The sequence below is a fragment of the Marmota flaviventris genome, chromosome 11 (assembly GCF_047511675.1).
Source record: "Marmota flaviventris isolate mMarFla1 chromosome 11, mMarFla1.hap1, whole genome shotgun sequence".
Taxonomy (NCBI): domain Eukaryota; kingdom Metazoa; phylum Chordata; class Mammalia; order Rodentia; family Sciuridae; genus Marmota; species Marmota flaviventris.
The window spans coordinates 61558208-61585695 of record NC_092508.1 but is presented as its reverse complement, the minus strand read 5'-3'; the positions used below and the strand labels follow the sequence as shown (position 1 = coordinate 61585695).

At 43.5% G+C, this 27488-nt stretch overlaps 1 protein-coding gene across 1 annotated transcript in view; it reads left to right on the top strand.

The window, feature by feature from the left end:
- Myo3b (myosin IIIB) overlaps window positions 1-27488 on the top strand; it is a 374689-nt gene that overhangs the window by 28347 nt on the left and 318854 nt on the right. Inside the window, exon 7 of the mRNA XM_071619301.1 lies at window positions 3663-3808. Coding sequence (XP_071475402.1) covers window positions 3663-3808 — 146 coding nt within the window. The remainder of the gene's footprint in view (window positions 1-3662; window positions 3809-27488) is intronic.

Sequence of the window (27488 nt, the reverse complement as noted above, 5' to 3'; positions counted from 1 at the left end):
ATTGATGTGTCCTCGCCTAACCTCCCCTGTTAAGTCACACTCCAGGTCCTGCTGGTCTTCTCTCAAACTCCCTCTCATGCCCTTTCTCTCTTTCATCCCACGGCTGCCACCCCTTGTCACACTGCTGGGGTGGCAGCAAAGTCTCCAGGTCAGGGGCCGTGGGGGTGGAGGGAGAGAAAGGATGAGGTGTTTGGGTCCTGGCCTGGTGTCAACACTATCTCAACCCATTTCTGTCCATCCCCCTAGTATGACTTCAGGGACCCGCAAAGTCTGGTCTCAGGGGAGTGCATCCGCATGCCGTCACTGCTTTCCTTTCTCCGTGGAATCAAATGCCACTGGATGATCTCAGCATCCTTAACTCAGCTTTCCTTTACCTAGAGACCAAGAGGATGCTGAGCTAAGATGAAAGATTATACTCTTCTCTGAAAGAGATAATTGCACTCCGTGGTGTTAGATTGACGGGGAATACAAATTCGGGATGTGCTGGCTTTCAGTCCCAGGTACTGACCTTCAGTCAGACGCATCCTCTTAAGAGTGCTTCTTCAAACCCCATCACACGTGCCCCTTTGTCTACTCTTGGAAAGGAGCAGTCCTGACGGAGGAGTCTCCTCTGAGGAGATGACAGAATGTAGGTGACAAAACCCTCAAAAAAAAAAAAAAAAAAAGGCGTAATCTTAGTCAAAATATGAAAGCAAAGCTGATAATTTTAATGGAATAGCCCTTATTAGGTATACCACTTAATGCACAGAGATGACTTGCTCCTTATCCCAGCATGACGATTCCTAGCTGCATGACTCTGGGTAAGCTGCTCAACATGGCTGTGCCTCAGTTTCCACAGTGACTAAAGGAGATAATAGCATCTCCTTCGTGAAATTATGATGGAGATTAAATTGCATGTGAGACTTCTCCCCTCAGGACTTACTACCATGCCTGCATGGTTACAAAAGAGTTATTTGTGAATTATTCTATTAGTGTGATTTTCTGTAAACTTCCTTGGAAGGCTGAGCTTAAAGGATACATGATGAGCTGAGTTTTGGGAGAAGAATTTGACTGACAAGCGCTTTTCTGTTAATCAGACTGAGCTGAAGATGGTGTTTTATTTGTACAGGGAAGTTGAAACCAGATAAATGCTTTGAATATTTTATGACAACATTCAAAGAGTGTTAGGATGTCTCCAGCCCCACATTTGATGTGTTCTTGGAATGCCCAACATGGCTAGATGTGGATTTGAACTTCTCCCTGGGAGTCGTACTGTGGATATTGGACATTTTCATTGGGGTGCTTATCTGGAAGTGTCTCCCTTTAATTTCATGAGCATTTGAAGTCTGAATCCTTTATTGGACATGTTAGTACACACTGAGGACATTTATGGTTGTCATGGTCTGTCATTTAATTATTAGAGGTGCACTGTATATTCCAACTGGATGTAATACCTGTTAGGAGAGGGGTAGAGTCTATTTCTCTTTCTCTCACAGGGCCCAACACAGTGTCATGAATGAGGACAGTGAACTGTCTGCTGATTGATAGCTCTAAAATGATGTTTGTCTCACACTTCTGAAAATGTCATTTCTGAAAGGGAAGGTGTTGAACAGCCTTATCTTGAGCTCTTTATAAATAGTGTAGGTTGTCACCTGATTGGGGTGAGAAAAGTAAGGTCTTTGGGGGCAATGAAATGGCCTCTGTTTCCAAAATTGGAATTACTTGAACTTTAGTTGGAATGCACACTTGAAAATTATGTGTTGAAAGTATGACAGGATATTCTATGATAGGGCATTCTATTTGAACAGAGGGATGGGGCCAGGCCAAGAATGCCTGTATATGGAAAAACATTTTCCAGTTGAGAAGCCAGAAAAGAAGGAAAGTAGAGGGCAGTTGTGAGAGCAAGAGAACAAAGTCTAGGGCAAGATGGCCAACACGTTTCCCCAGGCCTTGCAAGTGCAAAGAACTGGATGTGGAAGACAGAAGGTGCACTAGTTTTCTCTCATTGCCATAACAATACCCAAAATTTAGTGGCTTAAAACAACACACATCCCTTTTTGTCTTAGTCCATTTTATGCTGCATACCTGAGACTGGATAACCTATAAAGCAGAGAAATGTATTCCCACAGTAGGGAAATCCAAGGTCAAGATTCTGGCATATGCCTGGGCCTTCTTACTATTACCACACCTGGAGGAAGATAGAAGAGAGCTTTCCATTGCTGCAAGCCCTCTGTATTGCAGTATTAATCCATTTATGAATGGAGCTTTGTCACCTAAACATTTCTCCAAAGGCCCTGCCTCCCAACTCTATTGCATGGGGACTGTTTCTAAAACATGAATTTGGGGGTACACCTTTAGACCATAGGACTTATCTTCCAGTTCTCCAAAGTAGAAGTCCAGTATGAATCTTAACATCAACTTCTCCATTTGGACGTCTCCCAGATATTTCAGGCTTAACGCACCCCAAACCTGCTTCCCCTTTTCCCTTCCCCATCTCGGGAAAAGCCAATTCTGGAAGTTGCTCAGGTCAAACGCCTTGGAGTCATCCTCAACTCCTCTTTCTTATATGCCCCATTCTACCAATCCAGTTGGCTCTACCTTCAAAATTGCATCCCCAATCTGATAATTTGTCACCATGTCACACCTGGATTCCCGCAGCAGTATTTTTAACTGGTTCTCATCTTCCTCTCATGTTCCACTTCAATCCACCTCCACACAGCAGCCAGGGTAATCCCGCTGTCAAATCTACGAGATCTGCCACTTCTCTGTTCACCATAGTCAACTGTCCGATCGCATTCAGAGCAAACGTCAAAGACATTTCAATGGGCTGAGAGGGAAGCCCCACCACCCTAGTCTACCAGATCACCACACATCAGTTGTGGGAAACTATAGTAAAGGGGGATTCTGGAAAGCAGATTTCTGGTCAAATGGAGGCACCCAGTCCCTCCATGTCCTTTGGTCGATCTTACTTTCTCCTAACCCTGTCTGAGTGTAGGGACTTTCTCTGACTCAGAGAGTTGGGAGAAACAGATTCCTCTACAGGAGGTCCATGCTCCCCAACCCAGTGATGATCCCAGGATCATTTTCTGGGTCTGCTACTTCTGTACCCAGTCAGACCCATAACTAAAGAGGCAGTTGCAAACCAGATGCTGGGGTTTGAAGAAGGGGCAGATATTCCGAGATAAAGGGAACAGGAACAGCGGGTTTGTTTCTGCTTTACATTAATCGTTTCAGACACCCAGTATCTTCCCCTGGGTGGTTTACCCTGCTGGGGATGTTGTACGGTAGTCAAGCATATTTGAGGACAACTGCTCCTTGTTGAATTCAGTAGCTGGTAAGGAAGCAAAGGGTGGACATATTTCCCTTGAAGGATAACAGCGTGGCCATCGTGTGGAATCCATTGCACTGCTTCCCCTTGCACTGGTTTTTAGTACTTGGATGGTTCAATGCATGTTTCTTGAACTAAACTGATACAGTTGAAAAGTTGACGAACATATAAGTTGACAAATCAGTCGACAAATCAGTCACAAAAAATAAGCCTTAGAATACATACATCTTATTTTCACTGGAATTTAATGTCTGCAGCTAAGGGAACCAAGAAGGGAGCTGAACTAGCCAAGGGACATTTTAGGACATTGGAGGTGGCAGGGGTTGATCTATTTTTCCCTGATTTTGTCTCATAGGTCATTGCTTGTGAGCAGCAGTATGACTCTTCCTATGACGCTCGCTGTGACGTCTGGTCCTTAGGGATCACAGCCATTGAACTGGGGGATGGAGACCCTCCCCTCTTTGACATGCATCCTGTGAAAACTCTCTTTAAGATTCCGAGGTAGGACACAAGATGGCGCTCTTGACTCATTAGTGCATTGTGAAAGCATCATTAGAGGGATAATAAAGAGTTTTTACGCAATTTCTCTCCAAATCTGAGAAAGCCTGATTGCAAAATATATTTCCTTTTGGGAGAGAAGAAACCAGCGGGGGAGGGGGACACAGAGAGAATGTTTTTGAAAGATAACATAACCCAAGGAATGACAGGACCTTGTAACAATTGTGTTATTTCCAGCACTCCGATGTTTCTGAGATGTTCGTTTTTTTTGTGTTTTGCTTGAGAAGAATGCAAATGCAATTCAGGATTAAGTAATCTGTTGAAACTCTGGTGTTTTCTTTTTAATTTTATGCTTTCTCAGGTATTTTGGAAATTTGGGGGGCTAAAAATGCATATTATATTGCTGTATCCACTCAGATCAGCAATGAAATGCATCAGAAAAAATGTTCTATCAGTCATATGTTTTATTATTCATCCCTTAATTTCTGACTCAGTGGGAAGTCATGCTGAAAGGAGGTCTGTTTAGAGGGTATTTAAATGCAAGTATATTTTCTCTTCTGTGTATTCATTAGGAGGTTTGGACAAGAGGTTTTGTTGTCTTTCACTGGAACGGGACTGATGGATGGCCAGCTCAAGGTTCTAGTTAGGGAAAACTAAGTTATCCAGGGCTCCATCCGGGTCAGGGGGCAGATTGATAGATAATTTGTACTTTGCACATGCCCCATTCAAAGGCAGGCTCTGGGCAGGCTGGGGGGCCTTAACTGATGTAACAATACAAGCATTGACCTTCCCTTATCTGCACAATCACACAGCTATCACAGCCTTTAAAAATTTCTCTTGATTGCAATTTGCATTTCTGATTAGTCCTATTTATATGCAGATGAGGCTCTCTGGCGTTCATCATCATAATGTTATCATTTTTAAACCTAATCCAGATGTGAACAAGCACCAACCACTATTCCAAAAATGGTTCCCACCCAAGTCCCGGTTAGTGTTTTTGTCTTTTCCAACATACAAAAACAGGTTATGAAGATTTGAGGAGCAGATGAAGCTCCCGACTTTTTAAATTAATAGTCTGGTGAGCGTTCAAAGGGATGTAAGAATGTAGGACCCAACGGCAGCATTGTGTACAGTAATATGTCAGGAAACCAGAAACAGGGTCTGAAATTATTTGTGTGTGGCTTGATTTGTTGCAAATGGATTACCTCTTGCTGTTTATTTACTGTGGCAACATAATTGCCCAAGTATCAGGGTTAAGGTGTGGCTTCTGATTAGCAAGATACGTATATGTGTATTTTTAATAAGCGATCATTTACTTTGGTATATATTTTTCTTTCCTGTTTTTAGTATGCATTTGTATACAGACCGACCATTCAAACGTTTTACAAGATGTTAAATGTGTGCACCGCGCATGTTTAAATAGACCCTTCATCTCTAATGACTCCACTTAGCTTGCTTCTGTGCCCAGCTAAGCCTCTGATCTCTAATCATCTCTATTCTTTTGCTCCACTCATCTCTTCGGTTTTGAGAGAAGCCTCTAAATCTGGACACAAATAACTAAGCCCTTGCTCTCCTCCTCGGGTGGGAGGGTCCCAAGAGCAGGGCAATTGTAAGAAAAGGGTCCTTATCCCAATTTAGGCAGAGGCTGCTTCTCTCCTGGTGAACTCCTGCCCTTTTTCCACCTTTTGATTTCTGTGCAAAGTGATGGATCTGATGAAACCAGGGAATGTCGGCAATAATTGGTCAGCAGATTCTCAGTGCGATTGTGTGTGCTCAACATTTGCCATTGTCACAACCCTAATGGGCTGGCTTGACATTCTTGGACAGGAAGGAGGAAGATTTTTATTTTTTTAGTTAGCATATTTGTACATACTGTTTATAGTGTCCCCTCACCCCAACAAGGGGAAAACATGTTGGGCTCACCAAGTAATTTGCTTAAAACTTATCCTGTCAATTAGATTTGCATGGTTCTCTTTGAAGGTTGTGAATTGTCCAAGTATGTGTGTGCACAAATATGTGTGTGATTGAGTGTGCATGCGTGAGTGTATTATTTTAATTTTGAATGCTAAAAATGTATCCCTTCCTCAGAAAAGTGCTTTGATGGAGAATGGAGATAATTAAGCATTTACATATTTTTAAAAGCCTCTCAGATGATTTATGCGGGGGGACTCTCTCTCTCTCTCTCTCTCTCTCTCTCTCTCTCTCTCTCTCTCTCTCTCCTCTGTCCCCTCTTCCTCTTTTTTGTTTCCTAGTAGAGAAAAACAAATGACAAATAACGACAGAAATCTTTTTGGTTTCATTTGGCTTCAGAATTATTTCTTTTCGTTTTGAATGTATTTTCAGTATTCTAGAATTCTTTTCAGTTAAACAATGGGGTCCATTTGGGGATATTCTGGGATCCAGAATCTGTGATTTCCTTCTCTGGATTTCCTCACTGGTCTCTTCACTGCAACCCTTTTCTTACCGGAAAAAAAAAATTGAGTATCACTTAAGGGGAAAAAAGAGAACCCTGATTGAGATGGGGAAGAAGTGACTTTCACAAGTTACAAAGGACTTAGGGGCTAATGAGGTGCCGGTTACCTGCGAGGTGAGAGCCTCAGATGTCAACAAAGCCAGCAATTACACAGTTCCCTGGGCAGTGCTGGGAAATAGGAAGCAAGTCCTGCCTGGTTAATTTGCCTGCACACGGGTCTCCTTGCTCGTCCCCTCCCGCCTCCACCCGCCTCTCCTCTCCCCTGACCTTCACATTAGAAGATGACACACGAAGTAATCGTGACCTGTCTTTGAAATACTGTGTGACTCGCAATCTTTCCTCCGTTGCAAACACTCAGAAAGGATCTGCTGATTGGCACAGCCTTCAGTATTTGCTGAACCTGTCAGGATGTGTCATCTTGTCTAACGCCTTTGCTCCAAAAAAGTCACCCTCTCTGACTGCTGCTGCTCTGTCTGCTGCTGGTTTTCTCCAGGAGTTAGAAGAGAGGAAGAGAATGAAAACCATTTCTCTGAACATCAGTGGATTCGACTCTCTCATGACTCTGTTAAAAATTCCAAAGGCTTAGGAGGGTCCTGCAATGACCCGTGTACATTTTAATTTTTTATTTAAAAGGAGATCTGTTTTATAGATAGATTTCTGGAACCTGTAGAGTTAGGAGAATATACAATCATGTGGGACCCTTAACAACTAGGTATATTTCCTTCACTTAGAGTCTTGGATAATGACTCCTCCGACCTTCACAGAGGGGTGCAGGAAGGCGGTGTGGACCCTGTGGGTATGTGTCCTGGATGGGCACTGAGCGCTTCCTGGCCTGCCCATTTTTTTTGGTGTTAGATTGCAGCCAGGTTCTCATGGCACAATTACTGTTTCCGCTTCGTTCTTGGTGGGAAGATGCACGCTATTTTCAAGATTCCCAGCAGACGCTCTTGGCTGGAACTGGATGGGATGGGCTGGCCTGAACTTTGCAGTCCCTAAAGTCAGCCATTGCACCTTGCTGAGCAGAACTTTCCCTGCAATGCACAATCTAAGAAAAGGAGACGCGTGATAATCACCACTTCACATTTTGGCTTGTTTCCCTCACTAAATCTAGGTTGTTCAGAGTCATCTGTCCCTGACTTGGTAATTTTCTTGCAGATTACCAAAAACCAGGGGTCTTAACACAACAGTTCTGGAGGCCAGAAGTCACAGTGCAGGGGTCAGCAGGGCCACACTCCCTCCAAAGCCTCTGGGGAAGAACCCTCCCTTCCTCACCCCTGCACCCTCCTGTGGCTCCTGGTGTTCCTGGGCTTGTGGCTCTGTTTTCACATGGCCTTCTTCCCTGGGTCTCTGGCTTTTCGTTTTTGTCTATTCTATGACTTTGGATTTAGGGCCCATACTAATCCAGAATGAATCATCTCCAAGATCTTGCCTTAATCGATGACGTCTGCAGGGGCGCTCTTTCCACATGTGTTCAAATTCTCAGCTTCTGGGTAAATGTGTCTTCTGGGAGTTACAATTCAACTCACTACACCAACCAACTTTCATGTATGCCAGGTTCCCTGAGGAACTAATTTGGGGGCAAAATACTAGACAACTAGCTAAATGATGTTGAGGATACTAATAATAGTGCTACCTATGGCAGGCACAGCGCTCCGTGTTTCACTGATGGAAAAGCATTTCATCCCTACAGCACCTAGGAGGGAGGGGCTGTCCGTGGCCACTTTTCTAGGTGGGAGAACCTGAAGCCAATGGAGGTTCAGCAGCTGGCCCCTGGCCCTGCATCTAGGGAGGAAAAATGATTTGCATCTGAGTAGTTTGACTCCAAAGCCCATACATTTTGATTCTATACTGAAAAGTTAAAACCTTTCCTTAAATTGTATTTATTAGTTGGTGAATTATGTGCTGAGTACCGAGGGGACTGGAGTATATAGAGATGAATAGAACATAGACTGGCCTTGAGCAGCTACTCTCCTGTATCCTTCCCTGCTCCCCACTCTAAACTGCCATTGTCAATCTGAAATTGGAATTTTTATTAGTATCAGTGGTTGTATCAGTCAGGGAACTGAGGCACAAAAATCAAGAGGGCCATCGTAGGTGAACATAGGATGTCCTTAGCTCAATTTATGACCCAGAACCCAGAAATTCTTTCCTTTTCCAAGTTCCCCTTCAAGCAACTGCCTTTTATTTCCTAATTTAGAACACTTACGACAAGTATTTGAATAGAGATTTGCAGAACATGTTATGTAAAAGCAGAGAGGTACTTCAGGGTAGCATTCTTAGACTCTAGACGTTTCTGTCCATCTCATTCTCCTTGTAAACCCCTCCCTGCCAGGCCAGGGCTATTTCTGGTCTTTCCAGCATTGACTCCCCTTTTGCCTTCCTCTATTTGTTCAAGGCCAGCTCACTCTGGGTGTTGGGGGAGGTGAAAGGCTGTTTCTGCCATCCTGAATGGGAATGCATTTTCTCATGAAACAACAATTTAATTGACTGTTTAGGAGGAAGTGATATAATAGCTGATGTTCTCTACTTTGGGTGCATTATTGGATTCTTTTTTCTAGGCTAAAGTTTTGTAGCCCAGTCTGAGAATTTAGTCTCTATTGGAACTTTATGCATATGGGGAAAAAGTAGCTTGGTAGCTTCCCAAGTTTTTAAGCTACCCATCAACAAAGTGCTCCAGAACACAATCCATTGGGAATTTGGGAGTGTCCACATTCTTTACTCCAGGACATCCTTAATTTTGCTTATCCTAACTCAGGCTTTGGTGAGGTGTGTGAGTTACAAAGATGAACAAGATAGGGTTTTTGCACATATGAGCACATAGTTCTACTGTACCTGCTCTCCTTCCCCATTCATGGCAAAGGTGAAAGGGGCAGGATTTGGATGGAGAAAAAGAGAGTAAATCAGACTTGGGGAATGCAGGGTGGGGATCCTCTTGGATTGCCTGGATCCTGTGGGTGAGAACTCAGATAGGCAAGTCACCCCTTGGAACATTTCTGAGCCTGTTTGAAAGGTCTCCTTAGGGATTCATGCCTATGATTAGCTCGCATGCTGAAGCAGAATCCTTGAGCTGAATTTCCATCTGAAGTAGGCTTTTTTTTTTTTTAAGATAAAGATTCCTTTTGATTTTGATTTTCCTAATTCACAAACCAAGTCATTCCTACATGGGAAGCGCAACCCTGCCTGCTCCTCAGCTGTAGAGCATGGAGAGGCAGCAGGGAGCCCTGAGTCACCAGTAATTGTCTTACTATTACAGAATTGTCACAGGACATTTTCCCTCCAGGCTATGAAATACAAGGAAAAGAAATTAAAACTAAACTGTTGTTGTGGAAGTGTTATGAGTGAGGGGTGGTGGGTGTTTAATGGCACAGTAAGGCTGGATCTGCCCTGGGGACTTTTGGTTTCTCTTCACCAACCTAGGTCACTTAGCTATTGGCCTTTTAAGCAATGAACCTACACAATCCCAGCTTCACTCATAAAGTAAGGAGGGCTAGGAGAATTAGCATCATTTAGCATTTATTGAGTGCCTAATAGCAAAAAAAAGTTTTGAAATACTCTGATAGAAAAACAATTATCTTTTATGAGTCTTTTTCTTTGGGAGGAAGATTTCTAATTCCATTGTTAGCAGACTGTGGTCCACCTCCCTCAGGATGCCTTCAGAGTGAGTTTCTGCCCCCACCCCTTGAACCCCCTTACGATATATTCTGCACCAGGCCTTGACACTCCAATTCTTTGGGAGCTCCATAGATGGAGTCCCCTGGCAGGAGTGCCCCAGAAGGCTTCCACTCTGTGGAACATGTTTCCAAATTCCTTTTTAATTTGAGTGGAGCATTTGGGGCTGTTAGTTCCTGTGGAGGTACAGCTTGCTGCCCCCCTGAGTCCTGGCAGGCAGGGGCAGTTCAGTTTTGCAAGGTTTCATTTGGGGATCAGGTGGCAAAGCAAGAGCATGCCTTCAGGGACAGCCGGTCCCCATTCGTTCTGAGGGAGAAGCCCAGCCTGCGAGAGGGGAAATACCAAAGATGCGAGGTGCTGACTTCCAGCACAATCCTGTTTCTCCCTCATTACCCTGTTTCCATTAGGTTGGCACCATGCACTTTGGCTAATTCCAGCTTAGCTTCTAGATGATGGAGAGGTAGGCAAAGAGGATAGGCAAGGAAACAGAGCTCAAAAAGGACGAAAGAGTTGAAGCACTCTGGTTTCTTTTCAAATCCAAAGTAAAAACTAAGAACTCAAGGTGAGGAATAGTTTGAACTGCCTTCGTGAGCTGGTAGGGCTGGGGCAAGACAGTGGTGGAGAGAGATGGGGTGGTAGCCTCGAGAAAAGCCCTACACGGCAGGATCTGTCCATTCCCGGAGAATCCTAGAGTGTAGCAAAGCCAGTTGTCATCACAAGGAAAACAGGGTAGTGACCAAGCTTGTGTTGTACCAGTTTTCTATGGGTGCGTAACAAATTTCCCCCAAACTCAGTTGCTTGGAGCAGCAATCGTTGATGATTTCTCGTGGATCTGTGGGTTCTCTGGGTGGTTTTGAAGCTCTTGGCTGGGCTTGCTTGTAGGTCTGTGGTCTGCTGGGGATTTGGCGGGGGCTGGCTGGGGTAGGATGGCCTTGGATGGCATGACTTGGCTGCATTCCCTTGGTTTCTCATCTCCCAGCAGGCTAGCCAGGGTTGTTCTCACATTGGTGACAGGGTTCTGAGCATAGATAAAGGAAGGGGTAGGAAATTGGGCCAGTTTCATAATCGCTTTACTGCTGAGTTCTACAGTTGATCTGCCTGGGTTCAATCAGCAGCATTATATCTTCTAGCTGTGTGAGTTCAACCAAGTGACTTCATATCTCTGGGTCCCCGTGTCCTCCCCTAGGCAATGGGGATGTGAATAGCGTCAGCTTCATCGACTTGTTGTGAAGAGTTAATGAACGTAAAGTTCCCAGAATAGCACAGAGGAAGCAGTTTTTTGCTGGGAGATACCAAAGAAAAGAGCTCTAGGGTATATTTATGTTATAAGGAATTTTTGTATCTTAAGAATTGAAAGCTTCCATTTAAAAAGAGCCACCCATGAGATCAATCATTTGAAATTTCAGCTAATTGACTGATTGATGATCATATGGGGAATTATGAAGGAATGAGGTGGATTTTTCAATAAATCTTTACAACTTACTCTCCATCTGTCTGAAGGACTCTGCCATTAATATCCATGGTATCAAGAGATATGGACACCTCCCTGCCCCCCCACTTTCCACACTTGAATGTTGGGTCAGGTACTGTTCATTGGGAAGCAGGGCTGGCCTTAGTCTCCATCACATGCCTATAATGTTATTCTCTGAAGGGGGGTTCCTCTCAATTCTCTTCCATGGTGGCTGTAGGCTTGGTTGATGAGTTATGTGATGAGCACTTGGCTGCCTCCTTCTACAGGGTCCTTTCTGGCCCCTGGTAGGTTCAACCTCCTCCAGAATTCTAGAAATTTCTCATTTCCAGGTAAAGGGATAATAGCAAGAGTCCTAGACACAGGTTCATTGACTTAAAATTGAATCATTTTGCCCCCATGTCTTCTATCAAAGTGAATTTTTTTTCCATCCTACCCCAGAAAGGCTAATCACATTGGAAGGAGGACACAGAAACCCTAGCCAGGTGAGAGGGTTGTAAGGAGAACACCTAGCTGTTCCATTTGAGTTTAGGTTTCTTGTCTGGGAGGAGCAGCGCCCAGATGCTGAGGGAACATACAGGTGAGAACACTGACCTGCTGCTAGTGATCTTAGAAGAATTCTGGAGAATAGGACCAGAATTAGAGGAGTAGAGAAGGGAGAAGGTGTTCCAGTTCTTTGGAAGAGGAAAGAAGGCAGAATCTGCAAAGTACCATCTGGTGAGCTTAACTTTTATCCTGAGACAAGTACTAAGATCTCCCCTTAAATAGTTCGTAAATTCTCAGAAGAAAAACCTGTGATCACTAGGAGTTATCATGGGTTCACAATAGAAACAAGCCATCTCAGACTAATTTTCTTGTTGGGTGTGATTGTAAGACTGGTATGAATGGGGACTGTTTAAAACATAATATATTTGGATTTTTAGCCTTAGGTAAATTCTACTATGACATCTTGATGGCTAAGATGGAGAAATGTGGACAGGAGAATGGTAGCTGTGATGGATTCATATCCCAGGAGGATTGTATGAAGGCGTGCTAGGTGTCGGTGTCAGCACACCAGGTGGGCAGCATCCTGGAGGCCTGAGTCAGGACACCATTGACTGCTCTGCCTGCTGAACATTTTCAAATATCTAATGAATTTGAGGACTTTGGTAGCCTGTCGGTCACATTCATGGGAGGGGTAGTTGGTATTCTGGATGTCAGTCTTGACATCCCAAAAGGTTGTAGTTGTCAAAGACAACGGGGTTCTAAAAAGCAATTAGAACTCTCAGAAACTCTGGCAAACTGCACAGGCTTAGAGAACTAGGAGTTAATAGTCCACAGATGAAAAAAAAAATGAGTTTAATTGTGGCTGTAGGCTCCATAGAGGTCAAACAGAAAGACAACTTTGCATGGTTAACATGAGGTTTGAAAGAGCAAATATCTACCCCAACCCCAAATTGGCTGTCTTAGTCACAAGGTACAATGGCTTCGACCTGGGCCACACTCCAAATGCCATAAGGGGGCCTTCCTCCAGCAGAGCTCTACTGGATTCCAGCAGAATTGGCAGATATCAAACTGGGATTCAGACACCTAGGTACTGTGCTCTGCTCCTGCTATGTCACTTCTTAGAGAAAAAAAAATGGCCACCACCACACACCTCCTGTATTAATTTCCCATTGCTCTTGTAACAAAATTACCCCCAAATTTAGTGGTTATCTTATAGTTATGAAAGTCAGGTCTCCTTGAGCTGAAATCAAGGGGTTGCAGGGTTTTATGTTCCTTTCTGCACGTTCTGGGGGAGAATCTCTTTTTTTCCTGACCCACCTTCTAGAGGCAGCCTGCATGCCCTGGTGCATGGCCCCTTCTGTCTTCAAAGCCAGCAATGGTGGGTAGAGTCTTTCTCACATTGCATCACTCTGACACTGACTCTTCGGACCAACCCAGGCAATCCAGTATAATATTCCTATTTTTAAGGTCAGTGGATTAATGACCATAACTCTTTGCTCCCTTGCTATGAAACATAACTTATTCACAGATGCTGGGGGTTCATATGCAGACACTTTTTGGACATCTTCCTATGATGGTGCCTCAAGTATTTCCCAGGAATCTTTAGAAATCAAGAATGTGCTCCTCATAGCCATTATGAGCCACCATCATTATATGACCTCTCTCCTGTTATTTCTCTTACATCTGACCCTTCTTCATCTGTATTTTCTGCCCATTCATTTACCCTCAGAATACTCTTCTGATGCCTACTGGGGCTGCTGGTTCTAAGTACCCCCAAGCCCTCCAGTCCTAGGTGCCATGGTACTGAGTTTCAGTGAGAGGAAGGGAAGAAAATCTTCCCCTGAGCTCTGAGCTGTACTATACCACTGAGTCCCTAAATAATTTTTGTGCCCAGAGTCTTCCCATTATAATTAGTTTCTGGCCTCTTCTCTTGATGGAGTAGCGTCAATTCCTCTAGAAAAACAGGCTCTTCCATCTTTATGCCCATTCTTTTAATGACTCAGAGAGGAGGAAAACCTCCCCTACTTCCTCTAGCCTCCTCCCTATTTCCTCTGCCCAGAACCTCACCCTTTGGGCCACCGTAGTTACTAAACAGGTGCTCTTATCATATCAACATACACTTAAGAGAGGAGAGGAATAAGAGTGGTGCTGATGGTTCCTATGGTCTCCAAAGTGGAAACATGAAACATTCCCTCAGAGGGCAGAGAGAAAATACTAGGACTTCTATAGTTATGTATAGGTCATCTAAAAAACCAGAGGCAAAATGTGCAAATATAAAGATGAACCCTCCATGGCAGTGTTGGATGGTCCTGCCTGGGTTGGCTTATAGATGGATCAGGGATCAGCAGCAGAGGGGGCTGTAGAAGCCCCGATGGTGGGTTTGGTTGTCAAGCCTTGGAAAACACTTTCATTTAAGCGTGCCTCTTTAAGTGACTCTATGGCAAATTCCGCTGAGTTTGAACTAAATACATCTTCACAAAATGGACAGGTGACTTTAAAAGGTTTCTACAAAGACTAAATCTAATTCTAATGTGAGCATCAGTGAACAACCCTCCAAATGGCTGAAATAAGGACACTTCTCCTAGGACAAAGCTCTTCATCTGCCACATGAGGTTCAGAGCAAAGGCAAACTAATCATATCTTCCAGGACATCATTAAAAATACAAAATCACCATGAAGACAATTTGAGATGTGGATTTACATTCACTATTGTTAATGGTGAGCCCTTTTCTCTTCCTTAGTGTACTTTGTGCATGAGGTTATTCGTATGACATCATCAAGATTCTTCAGCATTCAGAAGATAAACCTCTACAAGTGCAAAGCACACTGTTTATTTCACTTTATTCAATTTTAAAATTTAGTTACACATTTATACAACCAATAAGGAAGGAAGTAGTTTGTACACGCAAAAATTTCTTACTGGTAAAGTGTCACAATAGAAAAATAAAACTCCTGTTCTACACCATGAGCTTTGGGCCCTAGTTCAGCCTGAATAGCTCTTTTACAATTGTTGGTCCCCTTATAATTTACAGTTACTGCTTTATACACAATGTCTTTGGGTCTCCACAGCAACTCCGATAGGAGGCTTCACTTCATGTTAGAGTTGAGGACTCTGCTCAGAGTCATGGTTTGCTCAAAGACACATAGTTAATAAAAGCTAGCATCAGAGGGCAAGTTTCCAAGGGTCTATAAATTCCCCGAGATTGAATGCAAAACATACCATTAAAAAAAATAGTTGTTATAGGTTGAATTGTGTTTCTCAAGAATGATGTTGAACCACCAGAAACTCAGAATGTGACCTTGTTTGGAAATAAGGGTTTTATAGAAGTGATCAAGTTAAAATGAGGCCATTTGTCTGTGCCTTATGAAAGGGGGTTAATTTGGACACAGAGACAGACACATACAGAGGGAAGACAAGGACTCCATGGGCCGAGGGACACCTGGGCCACCAGAAGCTGGGGGAGGCAAGGAAGGTTTCAGAAGATGAGACCAACCTCCGGAACTGTGAAGCCACACATTTCTACAATTCAAAGCCCTCCAGTTTTTGGTACTTTGTTACAGTAGCCCGGGAAACAAGGGTCCATAGCTTTGTAAGGGGCCTATGACCTGAAGACATTTAAAACCACTGATATAATCCAGGGAAGCCCAGAGACTGGAAGTGAGGTTTTTTTTTTTTTTTTATCATTCCCATACATCCTGGCCCCCAAGTTCAAGGTCAAGGCAGGAGAAGTGAATGTGAGGAAACTGATGGGTCTCCCTCCTCACTGGATTTGGTGTTGGTCCTGCTGGGTGGTCCTCTTTGACCTGGCAGAGCTCGCCACTTTTCCAGGGACTTCAAAGGAACAAATGGAAAATGCGTTGCATCTTCACCTTGATGAGGTGTGTGGGTACCTGGAGATCACGGTCCTCCTCCTGGCTCCGCCCTTCCTTCCAAAGTTCATTGGTTGGCAGTTCCGTGACTATTTAAATGGAAAGAAAAATACCCAAATTTAACTAAATATGTCTACCAACATAGAAATAGTTCAGTGGCTTGCTAATAATACGTTTTCCAAATGGAACTAGATTTTAAAAAATCAGTGCACCTGGTATAAAATTACAAGTAAGGAATGAATAACCCCAGGGACAAAAGTTTGCCAAATGAATTTGGCAAAAAGCAAGAACTTCCTAATTAAAACTATTTCAGTCCTTTAGGAGCATGTGTGTGAACAGTGACCTATTTACAAATGGACTGTAGGTTGATGCTGGGAAGTAATTTTTTCCAATCATCTGATAAATGTTTGTCGGGCATTTATTATGATCAGGCATTGTATCAGGTGCACAGTGAGCAAAACAACATCCCTGCCCTCATAGAGCTTATACTCCCGAGGGAGAGAAAAATAACATTCAAACAAACAAACAAACAAAAATAATAGGTGTTGGTAGGTGACTGAAGGAAGAGAAGGTGGGAAATAGAGGAAACAGGGAAATAGAGGCTGGCAGCTGGAATGGCTTTGGTGTTGTATAAGGTTCTGAGGGAAGGCTTTGCTCACAAAGAGAGACTTCTTGAGGGGGTAAAGGATCAAGCCATGTCTAGAGAAAAAGAACGTGTCAAGGCCCTGGGGTGGGAGTGAAGTGGGCACATGGCGAGCTTGTTTTAGAAATATCAAGGAAAGCAGGGTGGCTAGAGCACAGTGAGAGCCGGGGAGAGTGGTAGGAGATGATGCCAAAAGGGAGTGGGGGCAGATCATGTCGGGGCTTATAGGTCACTGTAATGATTTTGGATTTTTCGATGAATAAGATGGGAAGCTGGTTTGAAACAGAAAAAGTAACACGAAGTGACGTCTGTTTAAGGGAATTGTCTGGATGCTGGGTGGAAAATGGAATGCTAGAGAAGGTGCTGGTAAGAGTGGAAGCAGAGAGGCATGTTGTAAGAGGCTCTTGTGGATCCAAGTGAGGAAGAATGGCCCCGAGGACTAAGGTGGAGGGGTAAGAGGTAGTAGGATATGGCTATCATCGAAGAGCTGACTGGATTGTTTATGGATAAGATATAGGGTATGAGAGGAAGTACCTACTGAAAATCTCAGTTTTTGGCTCTGGTAACTGGAAAACAAGAGTTGGCCTTTTCCAAGTTGGGGCTGATTGTGGGTGGCGCTGACTTGGTCGGGTGCTGCAGGAATCAAGGGCTCCACTTCAGACAATGAGTTTGAGATGCAAATTTGTCATCAGAGTAGACTGAGTAGGCAGTTGACCCTGGAGTCTAGAGTTCAGCAGAGACATCTAGACTTGAGACATAAGTGTGGGAGTCACCAGAGTCTAGGTGATATCGGCATCACGGATGAGTAGACTTCGCCTGTGTCATGGGTATAGAGAAAGAAGACAAAGTCTCTTGAGGGCAACTCAGGCAAGAAAGGTGACAGAAAGAAAAAAGGAGTTTGGGGAGTGGCCAAAGAGAAGAACTTAAAGAGGATCCTATTGTAGAAGCCAAGGAAGAAAGGGCTGAGGGCAAGACAATAATCAGGTGTATCCAACGCTGCTAATCGAGTAAGGAGACGACTGAGATCTGATGAGATACAGGAAACTAGTGACCCTGGCCAGAGCTGTTTTAATGGAGCTATTGGGATAAAAACCAAATTGGAGAGAGTTCGGGTGCTGGCAAGATCTCATGCTGTAATCTCAGCTATTGAGAAGAACTGAAGCAGGAGGATGGCATGTTGCAGCCTGGGCAAGTTAGCAAGACCCTGTCTGAAAATAAAACGGGCTAGGGATGGAGCTCAGTGGCACAGTACTTGCCTAGAATGTTCTAAGGCTAGGTGAGCAGAGGTTCAATCCCCAGAACTTCCTAAAAAATAACTCTATTTCTTTTCCAGAGGAGTGGTTATCCTAGTTAGATGGTATGTGATACATTTTATAATAAAAAGGTTGAGGGATAAAACCAGGAACTTTGGATAGTGAGTGGAGACATGTTTATTAGGACAGAAAAAGGGCATTGTAGCTGGAGGGGAAGATCAGGTATACATTTTCTAAGTTTGTGTGTGTGTATGTGTGTGTGTGTGTGTGTGCATGTGTGTTACAAGTAGAGGGGCTGCCAGCACATATTTCTAATACCATGGTGTGTTGGATGTGCACACACATGCAGTCTTATTATGAGGTGCTGCAGGATAAAGATGTTCTAGAGAAGCCTGCATGGTTGTGGCAAGTGCTGTGTTTGGTATTGTTCCATGCCACACAGGATGATTTGAAGCTGGTTCTTTTGGACCAAGTGTACAAATGTCTAAGACCTACAGATTAGGTGTGCTTCCGAAACGGTTCAAGGCAGATATATAAAGGGTTAGGATGGGGTGTGTATGTCTGGGCACCTGCAGTGTATGCAGGGTGGCTCGAAGCTGGGGAGATGTAGAGATGGGTCAAGCAGAGTTTCTATCCTCTGGAGATCAGTTTATTTGAAACGCCATCATGTAACCAAGTATACACATCAGGCAGGTGCAAAGAAAGGGCAGGTATGAAAGCAAAGGGAAAGTGATTAATTTTGACCAAGGAGGTCCAGGAAGGCCTTGTATCTCATTGAAGCCCAATCTCCAAGGGGTGGAATTTCCGCAGCATGGAGGGGGACGGTAAGTGACCCTCCAGAGCTGAAGCTGTGCCAAGGCAAGAGGCCTGGTATTGCTGGGGTGTGTGACAGGGTGGAAAATTCCCTTGAGAACAGGATGCTGAGTGTTTTGGTGACCAACAGGAGCCATTGGTTGAGATTCTAGGAAACTGGAAGTCATTAGCTGCTTTTGAGAACAATGACAAAAAACTTTACCTGTGTTTTAGAAAGGTCCCTCCAGAGACCGTGAGAGGGTAAATTGGTGGAAATGGAGGCAGGAGGCCAGGCGAGCGGGAGGAGGTCAGGGCAGGGCATGGGGAGGAGCCACGGCCCAGGGGGCGGGTGGTTGGGTAGACTTGGTCTCCAGTTGTGGGGCAGGGTCTGTGGGAGAAATTGAGGCAGAACTTGCTGTCATTAGGATGGGCAGGTTCCACCAACCATGCATTGAAGCCACTCTCTAAACCTGGGGTCTGGGTCAGAACCCCAGGCTGCACTCTTCCTGTTCGGGTTCCTACCCCAGCTTCCACTTTCACGGGTCCGGTGCGTTTTTTATTCGATTTTCCCACCCCCAAGTGTAAAGGCCTCTGAGTGCTAGGACTAGATCTTTCTGAATCTTTTTATCTGTCATGACACCTAGTTAATGAATACTGTGTTGTCAGAATGTTTTTAAACTTAATGAATGATTTGGAGGTGATTGAGGATGGTTGTGTCCTTAAATAGGTGTTAAAATAGAGCTGTTAAGTTGGCTGGTTGGAAATTAGTGAGGAGATGGTGAAAATCAGAGAGGTCAAGGGGTACCTGCTTTAAGCATCAGACTTTGGAGGGCTAGCATGCACCCAGCCTTGGGTTCAATCTCCAGTACTGCAAATAATACTAGTAATTAAAAAAGAATTGGATTTTGGTTACTTCTTGATATGTAGCAAGCAACCCAAGTAGGGGCTGGAATGACAAACTGTTTTTTGTGAGCTGTGGGTCAAGAATTGAGGCAGGCAGGGCTGGAGGGTTATTCTGCACCTACATGAATATCAGCTGCATTCATCGTCTCCTCGGCATTCAATAGCCAGTACTTAGGCTGGGCTGGAAGGTCCAAGAGGGTCTCATTACATGCCCAGGTGCTCATCTGCATGCCTTCTCCTGGGCTGGGCTTCCTCACAGCACCTCGGGCTCTGGTAGGTAGCTGGACTTTGTTCCAGAGGCTGCTTCCAGGAGGGAGCTGCCCAGGGCAGAGTTGTGGATCTCTAAGGCCCAGCCTTGGAAATCACACACACCACTTCTGCCTCATCCCACTGATTGGAACCATCACAGAGTCTTCCCAGGTTCAAAGGGAGGAAAATAGACTCCACCTTTCCACTCGAGGAGTGGTAGACATCTGCCATCATCTTGCATCTACAGCCCTGGTATTCCTGAACTGGAATCCTGAATCCACCACGTGCTGGGGGTGTGATTTGGAGCAAGTTATGTGAACTTTCCAAGTTGACCTAATGTTATTGGGTGCTGTGAGGGAGAGACATGGCAAAGCAAAGTACCCTGGCATTGAGTAGGTGCTCAATAAATAATTGCTATGATTATTGCTACTGTCAAATGCACTGTAAGGATAAATGCAATGAAAATTGGAAAGAAGATGCTTTTTGGATTTGCATGTAAGAGACCTTTGATGACGGGCAACCTTTGGGACACAGTAATAGCAGAGTAAAGAGCAAGAGCTCGAGGCAAAAGTTAAGCTGTAAGTGGATTTGAGGGCAGTGGGGTTGGCCGGTGGAAGTGGGGAAACTGGCTGTCATGTAGGAAAGTCAGGTTGAGCAGAAGGGGCAAGTGGAAAGTGAAGATGGGTGAGAAGAGATAACTGCTGAGACAAGACCCCCACCCCCAAGGACTTGTTAAGATTTTATATAGAATTCATGCTTTCATTATGGGACTTTTCTTACCTCCGGGTGACAGGCTTTCTGGTCCTCACTTCCCAGAGTCTCTCCCTGACCCCTTGGCTAGAGATGGACACTTTCAGCACATGTATCTCCTCTAGATTTGCAAGTCTTGCTCACTTTCAGGGCACCATGAATGCTCAGCTGCGAATCATGCGGCTGAGTGGAAACAAGAGGTTGTGAAAGGATTTGGACATTTTTAAAGATTCTTAAAGAAAGCACTTTTCTGTAGAACTTGGAGTTAAACGTAAGAACCTAATCATCTGTGAATGTGGGGGTAATCCTAACATGGCTAGGCCAACATCAGCACATCAGGGTTATTAGGAACACAGCCAGGGACCCAGTTCTCTTGCCAAGGTGTTGGTAGACATGGAGACAGAGGCAGTCAGTGTCAGGCCAGGCAGGGACCCAGGCCCCTGGCAGGCATGAGCCCTTGACAACAGTAAAGGAGCTGTCATGACAGAGGGACTCAAAACCAGGAACTTCAAGATAGGCAGAGATGATGAAGTTGAAGGATGTTAGTTTCCAGGTTGAATTATAGTCCAGGTAAAACCAGATTCACTGCTTGAAGCAGCTCTGTGGTCCTACAGAGAGTGTACTGTTAGCATCCAATCCTACACCTTGATCTCTCTAGTTAGATGTGCATCTTGATCTCTTGATCTCTCTAGTTAGATGTGCATCTCTCCATCACTTGGCTCATTCCTGAAAGTATTTAAAGCCATTTATACAAGCACAGACTATAAACAAGGCAAGGAATTTTGCATGTTTAGAGAAAAAGCGAGAGAAAATTAAGTGAAGGGGAGGATGTCAAACCAAATGGACATCATGCTTTCCTACTCACTTGTTCCTGAGTTTTCTGGCTTCCAAGGCAAAAAGAAAAATATCATCAGTTACACTCTTTGCAGTGTTCAAAGGATTAGCAACAAGCAGAATGCTCAGAATGGGTAGCATAGTAAATGATGTGTTCACTAGCATCTTTAAGTCAATCCAACAGTTTTTTTCATATACGTTAATACCGTGACGACAAAGAAAAATTCAGTTCGACTTAATAAGACACTGTGGTCCTCAGGTAGAGCTCTCTGGTGGCTTGGCCTAACCTAAGATTAATATTTGGATTTTGTAGCGTAATAAAGTGAGTGCCCACCTTGGTCATAAAATAAAGCACGTCTAAACTCAACAGAGCATCTCATTTTAATTTTAAAACTAACTTCTTGTCATTTCCTGGTATGCTTCCTAAGTTAAAAAGAAATGAATTTCAAGGTTACTGATCAAGGTGGTAGTTGTTGGTTTTAAGCTAATTATATTTTTGTAGAATATCTAACAGAAATTATACCTTTGGTTTTGGAATACTCTGAAGTCGTCCTTTCTCTGCCTCATCTATTCCTTAACAGTTTGTGTTGAAAAGCTCAGATCTCTGCATACAGAAATGTGCCCATCAGCCCCTCCCTCTCAAGCCTGGGAGCAGGAGGATTCTGATACACTGAGAGGGAAATCCCAGCTTCTGTGTAGGTATCAGAACCAGGAGTCTGTAATGAATTCCTGCCTCTTCATTCACTACCAATGCATGTCCATGGAGTCAGGAGTTGGTGGAAAGTCCAAAAACGCTGTAGACAGTCCTGTGTCATTGCTAACAGGTTCCTCTGATAGTAGATGGCGGAGAAATGACTGTGCCTAAGCCCTCTGCTCTGCTTGGGGGATATCAGCTAAAAATGACTAAACTTGCAATTTTCCAGAATGGATATTGTTATATATTTTATCATTTTAAAAACCTTTAAAAAGTGTACAATTCAGATGTATAAATAAATCAAATGGAGAAAAACCAAATACAACATCTGGTTAGTATCTTGGTATGTATTTCCTCAGATATTTTTCTAGGGATATATTTCTATGTCAGTTAGAGTCAGGAAAGCTGGTTTGAAATCCCCCAGTTCTCAGTGGTTCATCAGATCAAAGTTTCCTTTTTGTTCACAGAAAGCTCACACAGCAGCAGGGTGGGTAGGATCTGTCTAACACAGTCTTCAGGGGACCCAGGCAGAGGAGGTGCTGGCATATTTCACAAGTGAACCTTCGCCTCCGAGGGCCTCCTAGTCCTCTCCTGATGCTCTGCATTGGACTGACAGACATAGGGAGAAAAAAAATGAAGCATTCCACAACAATAGCATCCATTCCTTGCCACAGTCTAGCTGGGCACAAATAACCAGGAGGTCACGAGCCACTTGTAGACTCAAGCAGGAACGAACTTTATTCCAAAACCCACACAAACTCAATGGGAACTCAACAGGAACTCAACGGGAACTCCGCGAGAACTCAAAAGTAGCGGGCACCCTAGGTAGCAGGAGCCACCTTATTGCCGGACAGCAGAGGTTTATATACACAACTGAATACACAGCTTGTTTCAATTTAGCATCATCCAGTTACAGCAATCAGTCATTATCTTAATAATTATACACAGCTTAACTTAATTATCATCATCTTAATGGCTCACTGGCGCTACCCTTCAACCACTCATTCTGGCAAAATGCCAGGCACCATCTTGAGTTGGTTGTGGCTCTCAACAATTCCTGATGCCCAAATTCCATTGGTTAACAGTCTCAGGGTAACATCTACTTCTAAGGCTGGGAGACGAAACCCAGCCTTAGAAGTAGATGAGGAAAGGGAATTGGTTTGGTGAACAACAAGTTGGTCTTTTCCACTCCAACACACATATCTGATCTTCAAAAAAAAAAAAATAGTAATTGTGCAGTAGATACAGTTATGTATCTGCTCTTACCATAGGGACAAGAGGTAGAGGTTGGATCCTTTCGCAGGTCTTGAGCTCTGTAAGATTATCCAATTCAAAGGTTTGTGCTGACTTAAAGTGGGAATTCCAAGAAAATCTAATTATCTGTGCCTTTAATTATGTTTAAGAACACAGATGATGAAATTTGAAGGCTTGGCGTGGAGACCCAGAGTGTGAAGTCAGAGTTGCAGAAAATCTTGCATTTAGATACCTAGTTGTGTAGGAGTTTAGGCTTCAAGAGAATCCAAGTTGGGGAGAAATGGATAAAGAAACTGCAGGATCTGAGGTGGTCTGGTGATACATAAAGGACTTTAAGGGAAAAAGAAACTCTCCAGAGAAAAAAGAAAACTCTGAAAAATTATCATCTTGTTGGTTGTGATGAAAACAAGCTGAAATGGTTGAGAAAAGTGTCAGATTGATTAGACTTAGCTTTTGTGTTGGCTGTGGTAGTCTGTGTACAAGAAAGGATGGGCTAAAGGGCAGGAGTAGTCTGATACCAGGAACCCAATTTATTTATTAGGTTTTTATTTGTTCTTTTTAGATATACATGACAGGGGAGTGTATTTTGACATATTATACATACACGGAGTATAACTTATTCTAATTAGGATCCCATTCTTGGGGTTGTACATGATGTGGAGCTCCACGGGTCATCTATTCATATGTGAACACAGGAAAGTTATGTCTGATTCATTCTACTGTCTTTCTTATTCCCATCCCTTCTCTCTTCCCTTCATTCCCCTTTGTCTAATCCAATGAACTTCTATTCTTCCCTCTCCACCACTTTATTGTGTGTTAGCATCCACATATCAGAGAGAACATTTGGCCTTTGTTTTTTTTTTTTTGAGATTGATATATTTTGCTTAGTATAATAGTTTCTAGTTCCATCCATTTATCAGCAAATGTCATAATCCCATTCTTTATGGCTGAGTAATATTCCATTGTGTATATACACCACTTTTTAAAAATCCATTCATCTCTTGAAGGGCATCTAGGTTGAAGAACCCAATTTAAAAATCTTAGAGGACAGAGTGATTGAAAGAAGGAATCCTAGTGGGAATGTGTCAAAGTGTTAAATATTAAGTTATCTATTGTGTGCTTACAACTTTGCTTTTCTATATATTTATTCAATTTATTGAACATTTTTGTCTGCATATAACTACTACAAACCTGTTGTCAGGAGGGGATGAGGAGATACATGTATACATGTGACCATCTTCATTGACTGTTAGTCTTCTAGTTGGAAAGATTATATAAAACAGGTCAATAACACAACCAATGATGTGAGTACAAAAAGGAGTACCCAGGGAGCTACAGTACGACAGGAAGAACAAATTTGCAACACATGATAGAAAATTAGTATCCATGCTATATAAAGAGCTCATCGAATAAAAGGGAAGAAATGAGCACTCAACAGAACTTACAAGGCCATTCAAAACATGAAAAATTGCTTAAACTGGTCAAATCGCTATATATAGAAATCAAGAAAACGTGAAAGAAAATAAAAGGACAAGCTTAAGCTGTATGATAGGTGCCTTCCAGTTATCTGAATTCAGCCTAGTAGGGGGCCCCTGTGGGGAGCCCTCTCAAACCTGAGCTGTACCTCTCAGAATCCACTCCTTAACCTGAAGGAGCCTGCCACACTCAGGGTGCGCCTGATGGTTAAAGATGTGCACTGTTCATCTGACTGTGCCCCTAAACAGTTCATCAAGAGACAGCCTGGGAAAAAAAGCTGGCTGAGTTGTCCTTATTTGGAGTGGGAGTGTTGGTCACTGAAACAGCCTGTTTCTAAGGAATCTTCAAAGATGAGTTTTACTCTACGTGGTTTTCACCTTACCACTTTAGAATGTCCTAGGAGCATGAAATTATAATCCACCTTTTATTATTAGGTGTGGAAAGATCTCAAAAAAACAGAGGTCCTCAAACTTTAGTGTGCCTCAGAATCATAGGCTGGGCTTGTTAAAACCCAGATTGCTGGACTCCACCACCAGAGTGTCTGATTTCAGTAGATGGGGGTGGGGGGTGGGGGAAGGGAGGGCAGAAATAATTTGTATTTCTGAACAGGTCTCAGGTGATAATGATGCTGCTGGTCTGGGGTCCACGCATGGAGGACAACTGCTCCAAAACATGAAGCTCAATGAAAAAGAACAAGTTGCAGGTTGTTATATGCAGTATGATCCTAGTTATTATAAATCTCAATAGACATAAACCCCTGGGAAAGTGCTCCAAAGGTGTGCACCAAACTGTTCACAGTGCTCCCCTCTGAGTGGGAAGGGCTTTTGCTTTTTCTCTACAGTGGTATCATTTACATCTTTTAAAACTGGGGGTGTATTTACATATTGTGTTAAAAAGAGAAATGATGTTGGGTGTAGTGGCACACACCTGGAATCCCAGTGACGTGGGAGGATGAGGCAGGAGGATCTCAAGTTTAAGTCTGGGTTACTGAGCAAGACCCGGTCTCAAAATACAAAATCAAAAAGCCTGGGGGATACAGTTCAGTGGGAGAACATCCCTAAGTGCAATCCCTCGTAATGCCAAAAGTAAATAAATAAGTCAAAGTAAAAGAGAAATGGTGAAAAGAGAATAGAAAGATTCCAAATACCTTTCGCTGCACTCTCAGGACCCGTCTGTTTGGCAGTTGTAAGAGACACTGGACTGGACTGAGCATGATAGGATGGTAGAACAACAGAATTTAATGTTTTCACTTAGAAATGTGCTCGTCTCTCAGACTCGGAACGCATAGCTGGCTTAGATCTGAGGTGATCTTTATTTTTCTCTGAGCCTGTTCTCTCTGGTTTTGGGTTTGATTTTTTTAGCCTTAACCCAAGGCTTTTAACCTTTTCCCATCCACCTCCTTGCAAGATTCGGGCTCCTATCCTTCCTGGCCTGCCTTCTGAAAGCCCTCTAGAGCAGGACAGCCACTGCTAGAGCCAGGCTGTGCTCTCACCTCCAATTGCTGCAAGGACCTCACAAGGGTGGGGAGCTGTGACCCCAGGGAAGGAGAGTACTCACCTGGGGAGTTGTAAGTCAAGGCTAGCCATCCCCCAATTTAGACCCTTGGTACAAGTCGTTGTTGATTTCATCAGCCTTTCTGTGGATGAATTTGGTAAATGTGAGAGAAGAAAAAGAAAAATATTCTACTCCATCTACCACCCCTGCCAGTTTCTTGGCCAAGGGGCTGTGTAAGCCTTCCCCATTTACATGGTGTATCTACACGTACTATCTCAGAGAATTCTCAGCTCCTGCAAGGAAATGATATGCCCATTTCTCACACAGGGAAACTGAAGTCCATAAAGATGGCTACCAAGCAGCAACTTGAGGCTTCCCATCTGGGTTTTGTAGCCTCAAAGGCAGTTGCCAAGATTCAGAAATGAGAAAGATTTCTTTCTTCTGTCTTTGGGGTGTTGTTTCAGTATTTGTTAATGGGGTAGAAAAATGGGCACAGACAATGTAAAAGTGGTGAGCATGTTTTAGCTCTAAAGCCTCTAATTGGAAAGTGGCATAATCTTAAAATAAATGTTATCATTTTGTTTCTCAATAATGCATACATTTCCTTTCAACAAAATGGAATCATATAGGTAGCTCATAAATCTCTTGAATAGGGCCCTCTGGGGCCTCCAGATACAGATAAATCACACTGGGAGGACGCTGAAGCATGAAATGATTCTGTTAACATGTCATCTGTCTAGAATATATTTTCAAATCTCCAACAGAAGGGTCTAAATTATGAAGGGAGGTGGCCTACCAAAGTTGATGCCCAGATACCTGATATTCTAGCCCCCTCCATCTGCTGCCTCTGCCTCAGTGTAGTGCTGGGCCCAGCACAAAGAGCGACGTGGCCTGAGGCTGAGAGTCTTGTAATTAGCCATTCTAACAAATGCAGAACTTCCTTAAGCTGGGTGATCATGGGAGAGGTGGTGTATCAGCACTGCTTGCCTGGTCTTATGAAGAGGTTTTGAAAATTGCTAATAGTCATAATGAGAGTTTTAACTACAGAGAAGCCAAATTTAATGAGTTCTTGTTTTATGCCCAGTGCTGACTCTAAGACTACAATGAGACTTGGAAATTTTACCTAAAATGGCTTTTGAATATAATCTCAGAATTTCAGGTAGAACTCGTAGGTTTCGTGGCCTGTTTGAAACCCAGGTTTTAGTATAAAGCAAGGTGAAAAGAGCTTCCTGTGTCTAGTCATCTTGCAGACACCAGCCAATAGGTGGGGGGCTATTATTTTTCTACGTTTTATCTTAGACCCTTAGTATAAGTGACATCACAAAATGGGGCAGGAGAGAAACACTTCCTTTTTGACTTGGCCCATGGGAAGGCT